Raw genomic sequence first — 21,692 nt, forward strand, 5'->3', positions numbered from 1 at the left:
TTCTATTTTCATAATAATAAGCACACAAATTATAATTTTTAGATGACCTAATATTAATTTACAACTAACTTGAAAATATATATAAATAATATTTATTTATTTATTTTTAACATCAACATATCATAATAATTTTTTTTAAAAAAAAATCAAACAAAACCTCCTCGAATCTCCATGCATGGTTTCCAATCTTATTTTGTATTTAGTCACCTGCTAGCATACTAGTATATAGTGATTTAGCATCAATTATGTCAAGATCTTGGATGAAGACCTTTTTGTCTTGTCTTCTAATTTTATACTAACAAAACTTTTTCGACTTGACTAGAAACCTAACTAGATTCCACTGTTTCCTGCTAGGTTCATGTGAGTGTTAAGTAATTTTGACTTGACGACTTATGATCCTCTCTCCTCTCTTTTTTCCCAAAAAAAAAAAAAACCTGGAAGAAGAAACTAATCTGAGATGACTAATAAGGGAAATGGCCGGAGGAATTTACTGGTGAAGAGATCAATTATATGACACACAAGATAAATTACAATACTAAAATTACAATCAACAAAATCTCAGAAGCCACAAGTACTTTGCATTGTCTGCCACATTTTTCACTATCTTTCCCCCTCGACTGATGAAATGACAACACTAAATGAAACAGCACAAGTTTCTGAATATTAAATCAATTCATTGGTACACCAGGACTGCATCTACAAGAGTGTGATAAGAAAAGTATCCTAAGAGGCTACATATCTCTATATTTATATATCTACACCCAAGTTTATGCCTTGATATCAATCTTTCAGGGCACTAAATTAAAAGAATAATCTTTAAAAACCAACATATACTCTTATCTTTATGTCAATTTCCTATGGTTTTTCTAGACAGCAAGGCAGTTAAAGTAGCAGGGCAATAGGGCAAAAGTTAAGTCAGAGACTCAGCAGAGGAAATGAAAAACTGACCAAGCATCTGCAACCCAACCATTAAAACAACAGTAGTAGTGCTAGACATCTGACATATGATTCTTATGTAATGTCTTTCAAGCTTTAACCACTATGTGACTGAATTTCCATAACACCCTCAAAGAATTTGATAAGAAGCGCTAGTGTCCAAAGAAGGAGAAAGAGAGAGGAAGAACATCATGATCTGCAAATCTATGGCTTGGCATACATGAATATTACATTAATTTATGAGCACTCTCAGTTCCAACACAGACCATAAATGCAAGTACAATCACTTCTACCACCACTTTTCTATTACCGCTACTGCTAGTCCCACTGCTAGTAATATTACTACCGTTGTTGGCATCAAAAGTAGATTCGTGGTATCTGCAGATCTAGCTAGCCATCGTTTCCATATATCCAAAGCAAACAGAGAAATACCCAAAAAAGAGAGAGAAAGGCTAACCCTAAATACTAAAATGCCATATAACTCATACATACTAAAACAAAATAACCAAAAATACGGGTAGAGAAAAATTTAAGAACAATAAAGAGCAGTAGTGTTGTAAACTGCTTGACAAAGGGAACTCTTTGTTTCTTTATGTTAAGCTGCACCTGGAGGTGGTGGAAGTGGCAGTGGCAGTGGCAGGGATTGGATTTGTTGCTGTGGTGGACGCTTACGCTTCTTTTTCTCATAGCTAACCCCCCTTGCTTTAGACTGCAAATCACGAACCTCACGAAGATAAAGCCTAACAGCACGAGCTCCAAAAGGGTTTGCTTCGGGCTTGCCTCCATTTTCCTCGAAGGCTGCTCGGAGGCGTCCGATAAGCGCATCAAGGCTACCCCAGGCCTGGCGGAGTGGGCAGGGGCAAGGGGCAGGTGGGTTTGGGTGGCCATAAAAAGGACAGATTGGAGTGTGTACTTTGGTTTTGCCAAATTGGTCAAGGTAGCGAAGGAATTCAAGGACATGAGCACCACTGCACCTGGAGAGAGAAAGAGGGGGCCTATGGTTCTTCAGGTATTGACCAAAGGTGTTCCAGTCTCGGCGCTTTTGATTCTCATAGCGACTTGGAGCGGTGGAGGAGGACGGTGATGAAGAGTTTGAGACTGACATGGCAGTGGGGCTGTTGCCTATGTTGTTGAAACTTATGTTTTCAGAGTTGGAGTTCTCCATTTCTGGGATTGAATTCATGGAGAATGTTGTTTGAGTTATTTCGATCTTTCAGATGGTTTAGGTTATGTTGTTGGTGCTGGAAGTGGCGGTGGCGGTGGCGGTGGCCTCTCCTCTTCCTATTTCCTGTCCTTACAATCACTTCACTCACTTATTTTCTCTAGGGTTTGCCTCTCCCGAAAACAAAAACCTTTAACTTGGTTGCTTGGCGGTGGCGGTGACTACAAAAGATTGGATAGTCCTATGTTTTTGCTGCTGATGGGAAATACTAGCTAGCTAGACCCAAGAAGGAAGAAGTGAGTCATGAAACAAAAGAAGTTGTAATCATTGGTTGATATTACATGATTTCCATTTTTGATGGGAGAGAGAAAGAGGCGTGGAGCTGGAAATATGGGTAACAAAGGATGATAAGACTGGTGATGGAAGAGAAGGGATGGAAGGATTCTTTCTCTTGATAATGCTGAAAAACACTAGAAAAGCTTGAATTAAGGTTGTGATTTTTGCTTTTTTGTTTTTGGGTCTGGAAAATGCATAGTGATTGTTTTTTCCTCTGCTTTTTTACCTTAAAAAGGTGGAGCAACTCGACTCTTATTGGTCGATGACGATGTAAAGAGCGAGAGAGCTGTATGTGTTAGGGCTTGTGGGAAATGGCAAAGGGTTGGGTAGAGTAGGTTGAGATGGAGACAGGAAAAGGTTTGAGGGTAAAAATTGAAGGGAAAAACATGATTTTGTTTCTTGAGACTGTAGTCTTGAATGACAGTTCCTTTACTGTAAGTGACCAGAATACCCTCTGAAAAGTTTGAAGAGAAAATGGCAAACCAGGTTTCTGTTCATTGCCTGATCAACGACAAGCACCTCTAACTTGACAAACACCATCACGTACGCTAGACATCCACACATCTGACCATTCAAAACAGTGGAGAATTCCACTTTTTAGCAAATTTCTCTCCTAAATCCTGCTACATGTACGGAAATTATGCCCTTCTTCCTCCAATCTTACAGAAACTCTTGCTTTGGAATCTCTCAAGGGAAAAATGTAGCCTACAACGAGAGAAAAATCACGGTGGCAGAGAACCTAGATCGATAATGCAGAAATTATTGTCATATATTTAGCATCATAACATATAAACGTATACATATGTGTATATTTTTAGAATGTTAGAAATATATATATTAAAATCTGAAACATTCTTAACGTCTGTAGATTTGTAGTAAGTAGTTTCCTAATTGTAGCCTTCACTGATCATTATTGTGAGTTCAAGCAATGATTAGGGTTCATAGCTAGCCAGAAAACCAATTTGCTAAACAACTGATCCGTACATCACTTCGTATCTCTTCACAGCTGTGGTCTCTACTTGATTGATTTTCACTTTTTCCGTGCATACACCGATAGCTTTCGATAATATTCAGCCCTGTTTTTTTTTTTTTTTTTTTTTTTTTGATAACTATGAAAAAGAAATGCATTTTACCAGCATTTCTTGTCTTTTCTGTAGTTACTAATGATTTTGTTTTCTTCAGTTGGATGAGTTGCTGGTTTCAACTACGATTGCAGCCATAACTCTTCCATAAGTATTCCGTAAAAAGTTGTTAGAGTATTTTTAATGTTAAAATGACAAAACAAAAATTACTAATATGTTCATGGAATATGAGTACTTTTAGCTTTTCTTTATTCTTTGTGAAAATACTATTTAAAGAAATCAAAAAATGCAAAAGATTTATTCTGAAACTTTAATTTGAGCTTCATCATTTTGAATATATTTACTCAATTACTAATTAAATAGATTTGGGATGGACTTTGATTCAAAATTAAAAATCATGACCAAGTCCTTCAAATGTTTTACCTAACACATCCAAAACCTCTATCTGACAATGTGAGGCTTTCTTCTCCCAATTGCAAAACTAAAAACATTTGGTGAAAGAACTCTGAAATAGAACTTTTTCTAATATTATTCTACAATTTTTTTAAAAAAATAGCTGTTTGTTTATCCTAATTATTAAATTTCTGCTTTTTATTATTGATCTCTCACACATTAAAATACCTTTATGAGTATTATTATAAACACGATGAGTGTTTGAGAGTGTGATAACTTCTATTCCTAGACAAGTTTCAGAAACACATTTCACAAAAAAAAATTCAAATTAATGTTTTTTGTGTTTTTCGATGGTTTTGACACGTTGATATCAAAATAAAAAAATATTTTGATGTGTTTTTAAGCTAAACATACTTTTGAAAAATATCTTACACCACAATACTAAACATACATACAATCAAAAAATCATAACCAAATCATGAATAAATTTGACCTGGAGAAGTAGATACCATATTCAAAGCCATGGAATTGACTGTGGAGGTGGTGAATTTTTAGGGTTGTTGTTGCATCTGTTTGTGGATTATCCATGTTCGAGTTAGCGAGGATCCTATGTCATATATGTTGTTTCTCAAGGCTATGTTGATGTCGTTTTTGTGTTTATTATAGGAGTAAGAGGAGCCTTCCCTCTTCTTTATTTTGCTTTTATTTTTTTCTTTAATTTATACTTTTTCCTTTTGTGGCGACCATTTAATTAAATCTTCGATCATTATAATTATATATATATAAAAAGAGCCATGGAATTTCATATAGATATTAACAGCTTGAATGGTTTATGTACTTTTTTCTACATTCAATAAAAGATTCACATGGAAAGGACTGCTTCATAGTACTTTTATTTTAAAGGTAGCTAAGCTCTTGCCATCTGAAAAATATGCCCAGATTGAATGCTAGGAATTAATTAGCATGTATTCATCCAAGTAAATGTCTCCATCTGTTTTTGAGATCTGAAGCTCGAAGCCCCGATCAAGCACAGTTTTAAACCCATGAATAAGTCACCGCCCTTGTCCCTTGATCAGCTCTTTGATCAATGATCCTCACCGCCCATTCCATGCATGGATAATGGTGAGTTGTAGTGTTTATGTCAAAACTATATAGGCCCCAGAGTCTTGGACAATTCTCAAGTAGGTCCTTCAAAGTATTACATTTTCAGCTGAGTCTCCAAGGAAATTCTCGGTTAAGCATTACATCTAGATTTGTCCATGTTCTTCCATGCTTCTTACCTATTTTGTGAAATGATTAATGCTTTATTTTAAGAAAAATTGAATTTTTCGTCAGTAATTTGTAATAAAATAGAGACCCATCTGGGAAAAATTAATATATTTGAGGACCCCGTTGAGAATTACTTTGTAGGATGGTGATTTAAATCATGTTACTAACTACTATGTGGTGCACGTGTGTGCAATTCTCTCTTGTCCACGTAAAAGAGAAAGGAAATGGAATGACCTTTAGGAAGTCGGCATCAGCTCGTGGTTCAAGAGCTGTTGTCTTTCATGACTGACTACTTATAGCTGTTTTTTTTTTTTTCTTCTTATATATTTACCACTAGTATAGATTTTACTCTCAAAACAAAGCATCAAATCCATTAAAAAATAACTGATTTTATTTTAAAAAATTATAAAAAAATAAAATATTTATCCTGATTCAAGTACTAAAAGTAAAAGGAGTTTACGATGAGATTCATTTCTAAAATAAAATACAATTTTTTTCTAAATTCTTTTTGAATATAAAAATTATGATCAGGTTATAAAAAAACTATTTGACATCGTTGTTAAATTTTGGTCATCAAGTTAACCCTTGAAATTTTTCAACTAAATTTCTTGTCTAATCCGAGTTTTAAATTAGATTGTGTGAGTGTTAACATGATATTTCTCAATTAACTTGGCACATTTAAATCCAGCACAATTGACCTGTAAAAAGTGTGATTTGAAAATAACAAAATTTAAGATAATATTTTTTAATATTAGAACACTAATATATTTTATCAGCTGGGTTTCTCGGCAAACCAAAACAAATAAATTATAAAGATAAATTAAAAATTAAAAATGAAAATAGAAGGAAAAAAAGGCGGGGAAAGTGGAAAGAAAGAAAGAAAAGATAAAAACCTCCTGAACAATGAAGCTAACCTCAGGTTTTTTAGTCTGGAATGTAGTTGATTTATTTATCGGGTGCCTTGTAAGCATTGATTTTACTATTAACATTACTTTTAACTCATATATCACATCAATTCTTATATATACTATTTATGTCACTCGCACTGATCATATATTTTTATTTTTTATAAAAAAAGTATATATGTAGAATTTTTTAACGCATTTCTGTAGTTTAAAAATCTAATTTCAAATAAAAAAAATTTATGCATATATATAATCAAATAAATCAAAAACTATATATGTGAATAAATAAATAAAATGTCATTAATGATACCTAAAAAAACATGAAAATTGAAAGACAGATATAGATCAAAGTTATTTAATCTTAAAAGACGGGATATTTACCCGGTTGTGTTTGTTAAATTTGTTTATTAAAATATTTTTTTATTTGAGCAAACGATAATAGAAATAGAGAAACAAATTAAATTTATTAAATAAAATAAAAGGGTAAAAAAATCATCATGCAATGCTGCATATATTAAAAATATTATCTAAAAAATATATTTTTTTATTTTAAAAAATAAAGTTCATCCATATAAAAGATAAAAAATAATAATTATAGATGAATTAGAAAAAACTCTTCAAATTTAAATACATAACTAAAAAAATAGTTATCATTTAAAAGAGGCTCTCCAAAACAAAATGAAAAAGAGAAGGGGTACTGATTTAAATATAAATTAAAAAAATTTAGGAAAAAACTCATAAAAAATCATTAATTTAAACAAAAAGACTTAGAGAGAAAAGAAAAAGCAAAGGCCATTTTGTCAGGCCTACATTTCAGCCATTGTGGTGCCCGGAAAACTAGGGCTTAAGTTTTTTTACTCAAAAACCTGTTTTCAACCCATTTTTGACCCAAAATACTTGTAAAACACCGTATGAACCGTGATAAATCTATTTATGACCTCAAAAAACCAAAATCAACTCGAGTTCAGATATGTTTTTTCATGAACTTTAAAGATACAAAAGCATTTAACATGAATTCCCCTCATTAAATGAAACCATTTTACACAAATATAGTCTGTTTTGGTGGTCTAAATCGATGTCAATAACACTTTTTTCTTTCTACCATCGGAATCTAGTGACCTCTCTCTCTCCTCTCTCAATCAGGAACTAAAAAATAATAAAAATAAATTTTATACTAAAATTGAATTGGAAAAATATTAAGGTACTGAAATTGTATAATTTGCGTGATTTTTAAAGTTCAAGAACCAAAATGCTTCTTTTGCGAAACTTATGGCATACCACTCATGTTTGACGCCTTTTTTATTTTGATCCCTCTTCTTCCAATCTCGTGTTTCTATAGGAAATCAAAATCAATTGACTTTTAATTAAGACTAAATCGCAAAAAAAAAAAATTTAAAAATCAAATTGAAAAAGTATCCATCCACCATAATACGTGAGAGGATGATCAACAGAATCTTACAAAGTAAAAAACTCATATGTTTATGTTAGTGGAACAAAAAGGGATCCCAAATTAAATGACTTATCGTTCATATATAAAGAGAAGTCACTTGAATTAATACAGGTTAACTGGTTATGGTTAGGGTTAGGGTTAATAAAAATACTTGATGTTGGCAAGAGGTCCACTGTCAATTGTGATGCTCTAATCAATCAAGCTGCTATGAGCCAATGAAACGTACCAGCATTCATGCTGCTATATCTCTCCCATCCGCTCGGACCCATGCCTTGAAATGTCTCGATTTCTAATTTTGATAGCTATATTTTATCTGATAAATAATTAATTAGTCAATTATAGTAACAGCTGGTATAGGAGTAATGAATAATAAAGAGCAAAGTAACGAGCCTGTATGCAATATTAATAGCCAATGACTAAAAAAAAGAAGAAAGGACAATGGGAGCTCATGGAATATAGCAACAAAAGTTTTCGTGGTTTAACTTATGACTCATGATTATTATTGATGTAACTTGGTGACTTATAACTTGACTTATGACTCTTGATAAGGCCAACTCTTAAAACAAATAATGAAGTTCATTTTTTTGCTTAAGCTAACCTAGATAAATTTATTTTTTTATAATTTTTTTAAGAATAAAAATGATATTATTAAAAAAACAAAAAAAAAACAACGGATTTCCTTGGGCTGACTAGGTTGCTGATTAATCCAAGTTTTTAATCGAATCACATTGAAGCAATTTTTCCTCTTAATTTTGTTGAAATAGAGCCCAACCTAGACCTCATGTCATCTAAATCATAAATCAACCCGTCAAATTAATTAAGTTTAAAAATAATAGTTTTGAAAACTAAGGCATGCTAAAAGTGAACAAGTCCACTAGTTCAAACCTAGTGGGAGGGACCTCCTACCCACCTTACTGTGTGTGGGCGCGTGGGCGCACGTATATACTAGACATGAGCCCGTACTATGCGGTGATTTTGTATTTTTTTCATAAAAAACTATGTCTAGGTGTCGTAAGTGTATTTTGAAAGAATAAGAAAAATTAACAACTCGGATTATTGATTCGACCAGATTTAATAAGTTAGTTTATTTTAATTATACGATAAAAAATAGACAACAATAGTAAGCATGTATTTTTTTTTTAAAAAAAAAGAACTATAACTTGAGAGAAAACCTTTGGAAACATAAATTGAATAAAGAATAGACAAAAAATAACAGTCTGATTCAACCCGAAGTAGTGTAATAGACATGTAACCCGAGTATCAATAAAGAGCAAGTCAACCCAATTTAACCTACAAAACCCACAACTTAGGTCACGAGATTAGGATTGCCTAACATAAAAATTAAAGAAAACCACAAAAGATGTTTTTTAGATAAAAAAAAACCAATGTCAAACGAGTTAAAAAAAGAAAATAAGTAAAAATAATAATATCAACCCGCGTAAATTTTTTAAACATGTGAATCTTGTCATTAGACCAAAAGCATCACACATGAAAAAATTACGAAGCCTAACCTCCAGCAAATCAAATGCTGAAAGATAAAAATGAGGAAAAAAAATAATTACACTAAAAGGATATAAAATTAAAAAATAGTAATTAAAAAAATAAAGGTGAAAATTGAGACAAAATAAATTAGAGGGAAAATAAAAATCTTAATTTAATGGTTAAACTAAAAAGAAAAATAACTTTAATAAAAAAAGGATCAAATTAAAAAAAATAATAGACCATAAACTTCGATTGAACAATGAAATTGAAAAATAATAAAATTTTTATAAAAAAACCAAGAAAAAAATCAGAAATTAAAAAAAATTATTTTTTTAAAAAAATAATATATAACAAATTGAAATTGAAAGACTAAATAAAATAAAATTTAAAATAATAAAAATTAAAATTATAATATTATTAACAAATAAGATCGACTTGTATTTACAGGGGAGAGAGAAAAAAAATTAAAGAAAAAAAGCTCTCTAACAACAAATTATTCATCCACCACCTACATGTGCCGTACCATGTAGCCGCGCTGTGCTTTCAACAAGGAGCAGTGGCGGGCTGTAGGTGACATGGCACCCCAGCACTTGATATAAAAAATAGAGCCTCTATACGAATAATTGTCTAAACATGACACTTTTTTTTAACTTTATTGAGCTTATTGAAATTAAATTTGAGTTTATGTTTTACTCGTATCTATATATATATATATATATATATATCTTGGCTCCTCCAAGCTAGAATTTCTAGGTCCATGCCTAGGCGGGAAGGCAGTGTTAATCTCTTGGAGACGCCGTATACACTGTTCAAAAATGCAGATATGAACTAATAATTTTTTATATTTTAATATTGATTAAAATACAATAATATCCTTGATAAAACAATAAATAATAAAAAAACAACTTGAAAAGAAAAAAATGACACTGGAATGAATTTTTTTTTTTTTACTTTAAAAGCAGGTAAATAATTTTATTGTTCATTTAAAAGTTAAAATCAAAACCAGCACTAGACGCCATGCATATATTTAATTTTACTTTTAATGGTATTTTAATAGTTTTATTATTCATAAAAAAACAAAAAAACTATACTACCATTTTCAACCATACCAACCTAAATATATTATTTGATTGAGGAGTAAAATTGTAATTTTATTGTTGTAGTCTGCAGTGCAATAAAATGAGTGTAATTAATAAGTATGGTGTTACGGTGAAAACAATGTTTACACCCCCTTTTTCTCTCATGCTCTGGGGATAACACGGTAATTAATTAATTAATTAATTTCCCCATACACAATTAATTTCTCTTAATTGAAAAATGGCAAACTAATAAACCCTCAAATTCTTATACTATATATATACGCATGTCCTCGACGAAGCCCGGGAAAGGGCAATCGGCAACCCTGCCGGCATGTTATTCCCCCCTAATTACCTTGGAAACAGCAAAGTTTAGAGTATATTAATTAATTAATTATAGTACATCAATTGCAGTAGACATGGGAATTTTCTCTTTTCTTCTCTCTTTTTTTACCCGATTTGTTAAAACGAGAATTTAATATAGTGGCTCAAAGAAACATGAGTATATATGTCAGAGAGGCACATAAAATATCAACGGAGGAGATACAAACAACAGTATACATATGAATCCAAAGTAAAGTTTTTGTGCAGGTTAGGTTATGATGCCTCAGCTATTTTATTTTTTTTATGAGGAAAAAACAATATTGTTAGTTATTATATAATCCTTTTTTAATATTTAATAACATTGGCGTGTGCCATGCACGGTGGGCTGCAGTGGATCACATGCAATATTGGAATATTGGAGTATATGTTTGATCTGTTTTCAATATTTTATGAAAATACATGCTCGTCTCTTTTCTTTGCTGGAGTCTTTTCTCTTGGTCTAGAATCTTTTACGCCTAGCTTAACCAACTAATCATGGAAGCTCACATATCTAGTTCTGATCCATTGCAATTACTTAGGTGAAGCTGTGAAGGAATGTCTGAAGAGAACACTTTTTTTTTAATTTGTTGCGTCGACCTACCCTATATATCACCACTTGTATGTATGAAAACGCTAGGGTGATTATATATGTCCAAAGAAGAGCATGCATGTGGTGAAGTAAGAAGATTTCTTGTCAACTAGCTACTAATATATAATTTATTTAATATATGATGGTATATTAATATGAGTATTAAGACTCTATATGGTATTAAATTATCCATGTTGATGAATCATAGTTTTTTTTTTTCCTATAATTAATAGGCGAGGTGATGTATCAAATAATAAAGCTAGTGCCAAAATAAGGCAACTAGCAAGAAAGTATACAAATAGACATATATATACAAACAGAGAAACTAGAAAGAGGCTATATATAGTTCAAAGATATAAAAAACTAAAAATTAAATGGAATTTTTAAAAATAATATATAAAATATTTTTAAAACTAATCTAAGAATATATAGAAAAAATACCAATCAATAAAATATTAAAGGAAAAAACTAAAAAAAATTATTAAAAAAAAGAACAAAAAATAATCTGGATCAACTCAAGTACCTCAAAATGAGATATCCACTTAGAAAGCAAATAAGATTTTTTTATTTTACTAAGCCTAATCTCTAGTCAACTTAATATTAAAGAACAAAATTAAAAAATAATAATTAAAAAGCATAAAAAACAATTTAAATCAACTCAAGTTAGTCTATTAAATACGCAATTCAAGTCGTGAGATCAGAATAACATAATAAAAAATTAATTGAAAAAAAATATGTTGTTTAATTCAACTTAATGTATAAGAATAAAATTGAAAGTAAAATAAATTAATAAAAGGATAAAAAATAATAAAAATAATCTTGGGTGAACCTGCAAAATTAATGATTTAGGTTATAAGATCGGGATAGTTTTATAAAAAATAAATAAAAAAATTAATATAATATTAAAAAAAGAAATTAATTTTTTTTTGGTTAAAAATATCAATCGGTAAAATAGAAAAATAAAAACACTTTGATTACCTGTGTATTAATTCAAATCTTGACCTGTTCAATTGTTGCTGTCACCATCATGTCTGATAGCTATCCCATCACATGATGTAAAATCTACGAAGCATTTGGACCCTGCGATTGCTATTATTAACAGTATCGTCAGTTTTATCATCAAGGTGATTCAACTTCCAGTCCTTTTCATAATTTAGCTGTTCATCATCACCGAAGAAAAAAACGGTCGATTGTTTGGAAAAAGAAGAAGAAGTATATCTAAAATCACGTGGCCTGATCACAAGTCGGCATTCTCCTTGCTTGAATCAAGGAAAGCTGCCCCGTGACCAGCCTTTCTTCAACCCAAGCTAATTTCATATTGTTGATTACAGGACAGAAATGGGTAACAATGGGATTGAATGATTGATGCTTGAGGTTTTGATAAATCGGTTTTTTATTTATTATATTTGAATCCTGTTCATAATCTAATATATATGTATATAATTCTAGATTCTTATCTTGAACAGGAATCATTTTTTTCTAGAAAATTCTATAGATCAAGTTTTATAACTGGTTGACTTTCTATGACCGACGATCGAGATAAGAAAGGTCTTCAAATTAGAATTAAAAAGATATTGTATTTTGTAGTTAATTTTGGAATTTTATTTTATTTTTTTGAATTTTATGTTATTTTTTATCTAAATCATCATCATTATCATAATATTTTTTTTATGAACATGATTTAAATCCTATTTATTTAAATTATTGTGATTCCTATCTTGAGTATAAATTATTAAAATAAAATTATTGTGATTTCTGTCTAATCCTTTCTTCTAGAAATTGTATCATCTTCCTTCATTGGTTTTTATAAGTTCTGCCGAGTAAATGATCTCAATAATTAATTAGATTAGAAACAATTGTGACTGTGAAGGTCCCGAGCTGACATCACAAGAGTGGTCTACTGAATTGGTGAGCAGACTGAGGAAATTAAAATGCTCTGGTGCTGCTGGTAGGGGCCAACCAAGAGTTCATCATCTGCTCGGCTCCATCAGACAGACAACTGGTTCTATGCCACCTCTGGCCCCGCCCCATGTTTCTTTTCCAAATCAGTATTCTATCAGGAAAGTCTGATGATGACGGTGGATTTCATGAAGAAAACATAAAATGTTACAGGGATAATATAAACCCTAACGCTCTTATTAAACCACCGAGTTCTGGCTAGCTAGCTGGTCTGATGATAATTACTGCTTGAAAGTCTAACCTTGATAGCTTTTCGGTGTAGGTTTGAGATAGTATTAATGATTTTTTTTATTTAAAAATATATTAAAATATTTTTTTTTATTTTTTAAAATTTATTTTTAATATATTCCATTAAAACAATCTAAAAAATTAAATTTAAAATAAAATATTCAAGATTTTTAAATACTCCATGCGTCCACTTAAATTGAGTTAGGTGTAACCATCTAGTAGATGGTCAAAAAGTAAGAGTTGAAGACCAAGAGATTTGCTTCCTTGTGATCTCAAGTAGCCTTGTGGTTGCTAATATAATGGTTATCTAGAAATTTACACGATCGTTAACTTTACGGTTTATAAAATTAATGAAGGTATATACAAGCTGACCCAAACATCCATATTAATAATTATATATATATAAAAAAAAACATTAGGTTAGGTGCGATTTCCCACCTTCCTTCCTGCAAACATGTGGGCGTCAAGGCAGGTCGAAAGAGAAAACTGGACAATAAAGTTGAAAATAACTTGATGGCGCATCTTTGCCTAACTTTTTTGGTTAAAGATTCCATCGAGGGAACAAATACGAGCGTGCAACCAGCCTTAATACATTAGATTCGGTAACTTCATGACTGGTGTTGTTAATATAAGTTGTTTTTTAATTAAAAATATTTTTTTTTTATTTTTAATATCAATACAATAAAATTATTAAAAAGTATTGATTTGACACTCAATAATAATTTCTATTTTTTTATTTTCTCTTTCCACCCACAATTTACCCTTCAAGCTTAGGAATAAACCAAACTTCCTTAAAAAAATTATTTTTATATCATTAAAAAATATTATAATTACTAATCACATTTTAAACTCATACCAAACATCATGTTGTCATCCCAAGAGCATCAATTCAAGGTCAATAATTATTCACTTAATTACTTTTTACTTTCCATTATCTTCATGCCAGCCATATTGTGTTCGAGGCGAGGTTAAATAATAAGAGTGAACTATTACAAAATTAATTTTTAAGGGTGTAAAAATTAGTTTTTAGATACATTTGATATTGTTGGGGAAAGAGTGATAAATATTTAAAATATTAGTAGTGAATTGAAGGAAAATAAAAGATTATTTTAGTGTGTATTTCGGAGATAAAAAGTAAGAGAGATTATGAGAATAAATTTAAAGAATCAAGGGTTAAATTTAGAGAGTAAAACTCAATATTTTTAGCTATTTTAAGGATAAATTTAACACGTTACCATCTAGTAGATGGCTTGGTGGTAAAAATTTAGAACCAAAATGTTTGCTTCTCCTGTAGTTTCAAATTTAAGCCCTGTGATTGCTAATATCAATGGCTATTGTAGACTTACCTGATTGTTAATTTAAAAACCCATGAAGATTAGTCAAGTACGCATAAGTTGGTCCGAACATCCCACATTAATAATAATAAAAAATAATAAATTTAACACTCTTAAAAAGTTCCTCTTTTCTACTTCCTTAAGATTTTACAAGAATAAAATTTAATTCATTTACATAATCACCAAGCATACCAAGGAAAAACGAGAGGGAGAGGGAAAGTAGGAGGTCATGATTGATGAACAGTGCACTATTTGGAGTTTGGTGAGAGGTATTATCGTACGCGAAAAGTAAAACCTTGAAGATGGAGTTTGGGCCCATCCAGCTTTTTTTTCCTTCTACTTTTAAGTATGATCTTTTATTAAAAAAAATATTAAAAAAATATTTTTTTATTTTTTAAAAATTACTTTTAATATTAACATATCAAAATAATTTAATATCATAAAAAAAATTATTTAAAAAATTCTAAAAAATACAAACACACCATACCATTGTCCTCGACCAAAAAATTCTTTTAAAAAAGGGATTTTGATCGCTTGGAAAACCAATCATGGATGCCAATATTCCTCGAGAAAATTGTTCTTCTTGTTGTGATGCCAAATTTGGTGTGTTTTGAAACAAGTCTTGCAGCCCTGCGAGGGCTCCATACAACTGGTGAGAGCAGTTGCCCCATTTTGTACTGCTTCTTGAAAGGGATTCCATTTTTCTCTCCCATGTTCTCTGATAATTTTCTGAGAAATGAGAGTATCTTTCAAGGGCTCTCATCAATATCAATTTCTCTGTTTTGGAGGTAGAGAAAAATGGGAAGAGAGCAAAAGGTGTGCACAAGAAATCAACAACAGCCAGAAAGCAGTCACATGGAGAAGAAAGCCTCCAACAGGTTATTACTTACCAGCACCAAGGAGCAGCACCTTTGTTTCTGAATTAACAAAGCATATTTCTGCTAATCTGCAGCCAACACCAAATCGCAGATGGACGTCGTTTTCCAGCTGTTTTTCATATTTCAATATCCACATGCATCAAGAATGCATGCACCAGATACTGATGCAGTGCCTCCTAGTCAACTACTTGCACGATAACAAATTAGTTAATCCATCAAAAATCAGATATTTTTCTGTCAATCAAATGGGGCCTCAATATCCTCTGTTTCCATTATATAGCAGACTGCATGAGTTAATAACATATATACAAGATATGTACATTATGAATAACTTAATCAATTACAAAATCAAGATATATATATAAAATCTAACAAAATTTGTCTCTATGATCTACCCTTTCCCGCGGATGCTTCTCTCTGACTACGGAAGTGACTGAGAAGTTGCTGTGCCTACATAACACATGCAAACACATACATCATCTAACACATCTATCCATCATCACCATTAAATACCCAAAAACTTCTTGGTCTTCATTACCCTATAGTTGAAATAAAAGCAATGACGTCCTTTCTAGATCAAAATAACAGAATATCCTACATAATATAAAGGAAGGGAGCACATGTGATTTTACCACAAGGGAACATGACCATAATCATCCCGTCATGCTTCGTTTCCTTACGGGCAAAAGGCACCAAGGTGCAGAGTACAAACAAGAAGGAAAAGATGAGATTAGCTGCATACCTTTTCCTTCGCTCTTGGGGTGCCTGATTGGGACAACGCAACAAGTGGAGGAACAGCCCCTTCTTGCAAAACAAGGGTACAAAACTTGGGACTACTAAGGCACAGTTGCATCAGTATGGAGGCAGCATTCTCCTTTCCTCTTTGAGATCCTGATTCAACAACCTCAACCAGCAATGGAATGCCTCCTGCTTTTGCAATGGCCAAGCGCCCTTCCCCAATTGTTGACAAGTTTGCAAGAAGAGCGACTGCCTTGTCAACCATCCCAGTGACAGGATCCATCAACTCAACAAGATACTTCACAGCTCCAGCTTGAACTATACGAGCCTTGTTTTCATGAAAGATCGAAAGGTTAAACAAGGTAGTGGCTGCATCCTTTTTTCCTCTTAAAGTCCCAGAGCTAAGAAGATCCACCAAGGCTTTGACTGCACCAGAACGGCCTATTTTGGCTTTGTATTCTTCTAAAACAGAGAGGCTAAATAGAGCGGCTGCAGAATTCTCTTTGGCACCATTATTTCCTGATCTTAAAACATGAATAATTGGTTCTATTGCTCCTGCTTCTGCAATAATGGCTTTATTATCTTCATTGATTGAGAGGTTCAACAAGGCTGTGACAGCGTGCTCCTGGGTTAGCTTCACTTCTGAGGACAGCAGTGAAAGTAATGGTCTGATAGCACCAGAATGGCCTATAATGATGCGATTCTCCATGTCATGCTTTGCTAGAAGCCGTAGTTCTTCAGCAGCTTTAGTCTGTACTTCATTTGATAGGCTTTTCAGCCCTTCAACCAACTTCTTGACTTGAGAAGTCTTAGTTAGATCATGAGATCCTGAGTCAGAAAACTGAAGGGAGTTTGTTCTGCTATAGTTATGGCTTCCATTGCTGGCCATATCTACTTGTGTTTTAGGACTGTGAAATTGCATTCCTGATGAGCAGGGAGACGATCCCTTTATGTTATTTGAAGGAGAAGCAGCAGGGCATTCAGATGTTACCTCTCCTGACAAGTCATTCACATTGTCATGCTTGGTTGATAGCTTCAACATCTCATCTGATACTGGAGGCACATATTCAATACTGGAAATGGCACTTGAGGTCGATTCACTCCTGCTATGTATATATGAATGTCCCTGGGATGGATGTTCAAAGCTTTCAGTCCCCGTGACATTATAACGGTTAAATTCTTCACCACTTAACCTGGATGAAACACCAATCACCTGTTTCTCAAATCCATTTCCAACTTCAACAGATGATCTTGACGTAGAATTGCTTCTGTGCAAAGAGCAACGGTTACGAAAACTATCCAAGTGCAATAAATCATGATGTGATGAGGCTAAGACATGATTATTACAGTCAGAGTGGCTTGAAACTCTTACATTGTTTTCCTCACACCAATTTGCTATCATGGCTTTGACAGTGTAATTGGGAATAAGATTTGTATGAGAGAGTGTTTGACGGGTCCTAGGGCAAAAGGTCAGCCCATGATCAAGCCACTTTTGGATGGACACCCTATCATAAGTTTGACCAGAAGCCACGATCACAGGATCTAGCATGAGCTCTAATGATAACGGACAACGAAAGTATGGAGGGATTGGGGCACCACTCTTTGGATCACGGTGCTCAACTTTAAGCAACCAACTACGTATCTGAGTGATGAGATCCACAATTTGGTCAATTTGATACAAGTACCCTTCTGCTTTATTGATATGAACATTTGTCCTCTCCTTTTCCACCGCCACACTTTCTTTCAGGAGTTCCTGATTTGATGTTAAACTAAGTGTCTCGATAAGTTTCATAAGATGATCAGTGCAAGGAACAACATCATCTTTTAGACCTCTCAGAGCCTCTTCTATAATCTCTGTTATTGTTTCATGCTTCAAACCTTGAAGTTCCTGCATACAGTGCTGGAAACATTTTACCAGAAGTCAGTCTCACACTGGATATTTGCATCTAAACAACTAGAGCTTCAATCTAGATTAAACAACATCAAAAAAAGAGATAAAGTTTTAAAAAATATAAAAGAATGAATTAAAAAGGTCAGTCACTGGGAACTGTTAAGTTACAAAGAAAACAGAATGGAAGAAACAAATTTTCAAACTTTCTCACCTGAACAATAGTTAAACTAGAAGTGGTTGGAGAACCCTGCAATAATCTACATAATACTTGACAAATCTCCAGGGCAGAGCTCTGGATTTTCTTCAATAGGGCTTCACTTTGCTGAACCTATACAGAGAAAAATCCATGTGCAAATTAAGAGTTTGAATCTCAACCATCTCCAGCCATCCCAAACCAGAGATCATGTGTTCGAAAATCCTAAACAGCTACATTAAATTGCCAAGGAAAAAGGAAGGGAAAAACAAAGGAAAATTAGAGATCCCCAAACAGTTTCAGGTTGCATTTATTCTTTCAACTTGCAATCCTCACATGATCTAATAGAATTCATTTATGTTGGTTTCTTTGGCATGGGTTAGAAAGAAAATTTCAGACTGACAGTACATCTACTAACAGAAGACTATTTTTGTATTATTCTTTCAACAAAATTTATGAGCTTCCTGATGGAAAAACCACCACATAGTGATAAAGAATACAATATTTTGAACTCCATTCAAAAGCATTACACATTGTATATCTGATCCCGCTAAACACAATCAAGCTGTTAAGAAATACTCACACTGCAAATCCTGCTCATCTGTGGACACCACTTCTCCATAAATTCTCGAGCCTCATTAACGGCAACATCGAGTTCTTCACACTCTCTACATAGGATTTCATCTGAAGATATGTTGTAATCATCAACTTCATCAAGCACTGGTTTCAAATGCTTTAACATTATAACCATGATCTCGTAATCCTTTTGAATAGGCATATACTTCTTTGTCTGACATGAAACGAGATGCATGAATCGAGAAATACTGTTGATAAGACATCTTACAGATGACGTTTCCATTGACCTGCTTTACATAAGGCATAACAAAGAGATTTTTCATGAAATGTAAACAGGATTTCACACATCAAGACTTGTGTTCTTCATTTCACGAACAGACAAAGGTTGATCCAGAAAACACTGAATATATACAAATCTCTTATCATGTAGACATGTAAATGCCAAGGATGAACGGGCATCAGACCATCAAACATGCATATAAATACAAAAATTATAAACAGCTGGCCCCTAAGGAAGCACCCACATCAATATTTGATTGATAATTAATTATCATGTGTGAGCCTAATCAACCAGCCAAGCCTGACAGCAAACTCCACACGCACACAATCAACAAGGTCAGTAAATCTACAAGGTGCAGCACTGCCATGATGCTCGTACCCAAATCAATGAAATGCTTTCCCTCCCAATAAATCTTAAGAAGTTCTACACTCGGTTGGTCGCGGCATTTTACGCACTCTGTTTCCACTTGCCACAAGAGCTCCTATCCTAGGCACCACGACTGTGCACTCAAGTTATCCCATGGGGTCTAAGAAGTGGCATCATTAAACACAATGGAAAGCAATCTCAAAACTCAACCCATCTAAGAAAATTCCCTTCTACAGTGCTGGACACACTGTAGCTTGCTGCTTACTTGAATACAGGGATTTTCCATGGGAACAACAGGATATATAATTTCAAAGGTTGCTGAATGAGCAGAGAACAATCAGCAAGCTAATTATTGGTAAATAAACAGTATTTATGTCATCTAACCCTACAATAAAAGAAAGATGAGCCTTTCAACAAATATTTTAAAAATATGCAAAAAAGTCATTTGCTTGAATTTACTATGGCTTTGACACAAGTAAGACCTTGCCTCTTGAGAACAGAAGGTACTTGGTCAATTTACTACTACTATTATTTTTTTGTAATTTTTTTTTCATAATAAGGTGATACCAATTTTATCATATCCAAACAAAGAAAAAAAAAAATCTTGACTATTCGTCAAAGCCATTCTATCTAAGACTATTTCCCTGATTGACATCAATAAAACAAAAGGTGGAATTCTGTTGATAGCTTTTATATGATGACTATCATTTTCACTATACATTTGGTTGCTAATAAAGCCAGAAGAATTAAAATTTAAAATCTTTGATCTCTGTAAATTCAACATAAAAAAAAACAAGAACGTCAATTGCTTATAATCTCATAAAACACCATTGATGAAGTAAAACAAAACTGATCACTCTAAATTCAAGACAGAACAACAGGAACCTAATCATACAAGCATCATGTGACCAAGAAGAACGGGAGTCGCATTCACTTCTGGAAATCAAAACAACACAAGATCCACAGTTACTCTTTGCTTCTCAGCTTCCTCAGCAATCTAATATATCTAGCCTCAAATTGCCTAAGAACAGAACCATAAAACCAACCCAGCAAAACAATATCAACCCAAAAATACCACCCACTTGTTATATCATAATTTCAAAGAATTTCACACAGCAGCCCACAAGAACACCAAAGCATGAATCCAGAAACAGAGAACGACTGATCAAGGCAATATTTCCAAAGAGCACAAATTGTACACGAAAAAGTAACATTTCTTGAGCATTACCAAAACCCTTGTGATCAAAAGAATACCTTTATAATCTATATGAGAGGCTCAAGCTGGTGAATTAAGGCATAAAAATCAGATCTTGATGGACACAGACGTGTAACTTGTACAGAAGTTACCAAAGATTCATGCTTTATGCCATGAAAAATCAGTGTTGGTAGAGAACTGATGCCCAGCTCTCATAACAAAGCTGCATGAGAAAGAGATTGTGAATAAAAATTGAGGGAAAATAAAAGAAAAGGGTTAAAAAATCGTGGGACCCTTTGTGTTTCTATTATTATTTGAAGGGGCCCTTTATGATTGGTTGCGGATTTGTTGTGTTTTTGTTGGGGAAGAAAAATTAATTAAGAATCATGATGAACAGTGGAGAGAGGGAGAGAGAACGAGATTAGTAGTAATGTAATCATGATTAGTTGAGGTTTTATATTAGACTAGGAGAAGGTCTATAAGGGAAAGTCAGGGCACCTTTTTCTTTTTATATGTAATTTGCTGACGCCATGGCAGTAGCATCATTGGTATGCCAATGTTATTAAATCCGGTTAAATCCATCGGGTTAATTTATGAACTTGTTAGAGCATCTCCAATGGAGAAACTAAATGGATAGCCAAAAATAAAAAACTAATATTTTGGTTTTTCTTTGCTTGTTTTTCATACTCCAAGGGGAAAGCCAAATAAAAAGCTAAAATGCCTTTTCTTTCCCACAAAAGCTATTCCTACATATCTCTCAAAAGAGCCAAAACTAACAAAGTGGGGCCAACAAAAAAATAAACCAATTAAATCTAGTCATGTGGAAAAAAAATAACATTAAAATCATTAAAAAAAATAAAACACTTATTTATTCCATTCTAATAGAATTGGCTTTTCAAATAGTTTTTTTCCATTGGAACATGCATGCTAAAAAAATCTATATTTATACTATTTAAAATGCTATTTTATTAATTTGCCTTTTTAAAATAGCATCTTCCATTGGAGATGCTC

At 32.7% G+C, this 21,692-nt stretch overlaps 2 protein-coding genes across 4 annotated transcripts; both read right to left on the reverse strand.

The window, feature by feature from the left end:
* Nucleotides 1–1,128: 1,128 nt before the first annotated feature.
* Nucleotides 1,129–2,765, reverse strand: LOC7471962 (protein LIGHT-DEPENDENT SHORT HYPOCOTYLS 3). The gene has a single exon (XM_002302005.4). It carries the CDS (start codon nucleotides 2,117–2,119, stop codon nucleotides 1,532–1,534), a length of 588 nt encoding a protein of 195 aa, XP_002302041.2. The 5' UTR covers nucleotides 2,120–2,765; the 3' UTR covers nucleotides 1,129–1,531.
* A 12,884-nt stretch (nucleotides 2,766–15,649) lies between these two features.
* Nucleotides 15,650–21,091, reverse strand: LOC7471963 (U-box domain-containing protein 3). Of its 3 annotated transcripts, none has more exons than XM_024596135.2 (5): nucleotides 20,741–21,091; nucleotides 18,848–19,130; nucleotides 18,283–18,399; nucleotides 16,185–18,080; nucleotides 15,650–15,892 (listed from the first exon to the last, which is right to left on the reverse strand). In XM_024596135.2, the coding sequence occupies exons 2-5, from the start codon at nucleotides 19,121–19,123 to the stop codon at nucleotides 15,827–15,829; spliced, it is 2,355 nt and encodes a 784-aa protein (XP_024451903.1). In that variant the 5' UTR covers nucleotides 19,124–19,130; nucleotides 20,741–21,091; the 3' UTR covers nucleotides 15,650–15,826. The 3 variants fall into 3 exon arrangements, with proteins under 3 accessions (XP_024451903.1, XP_024451902.1, XP_052306749.1); XM_024596134.2 differs by having other exon boundaries at nucleotides 18,848–19,127; nucleotides 20,741–21,090; XM_052450789.1 differs by lacking the exon at nucleotides 20,741–21,091 and adding an exon at nucleotides 20,569–20,696 and having other exon boundaries at nucleotides 18,848–19,127.
* Nucleotides 21,092–21,692: the final 601 nt, after the last annotated feature.

Source organism: Populus trichocarpa, chromosome 2 (genome assembly GCF_000002775.5).
Source record: "Populus trichocarpa isolate Nisqually-1 chromosome 2, P.trichocarpa_v4.1, whole genome shotgun sequence".
Lineage (NCBI taxonomy): Eukaryota > Viridiplantae > Streptophyta > Magnoliopsida > Malpighiales > Salicaceae > Populus > Populus trichocarpa.

Coding starts and splice junctions, on each gene's coding strand:
- LOC7471963 (XM_024596135.2), bottom strand. CDS start 19,123: ATGGAAACGTCATCTGTAAGATGTCTTATCAACAGTATTTCTCGATTC. Junction 18,400..18,847: donor AGATGAGCAGGATTTGCAGT/GTGAGTATTTCT, acceptor TTCTCTGTATAG/GTTCAGCAAAGTGAAGCCCT. Junction 15,893..16,184: donor CCCCAAGAGCGAAGGAAAAG/GTATGCAGCTAA, acceptor TGTGTTATGTAG/GCACAGCAACTTCTCAGTCA.
- LOC7471962 (XM_002302005.4), bottom strand. CDS start 2,119: ATGAATTCAATCCCAGAAATGGAGAACTCCAACTCTGAAAACATAAGT.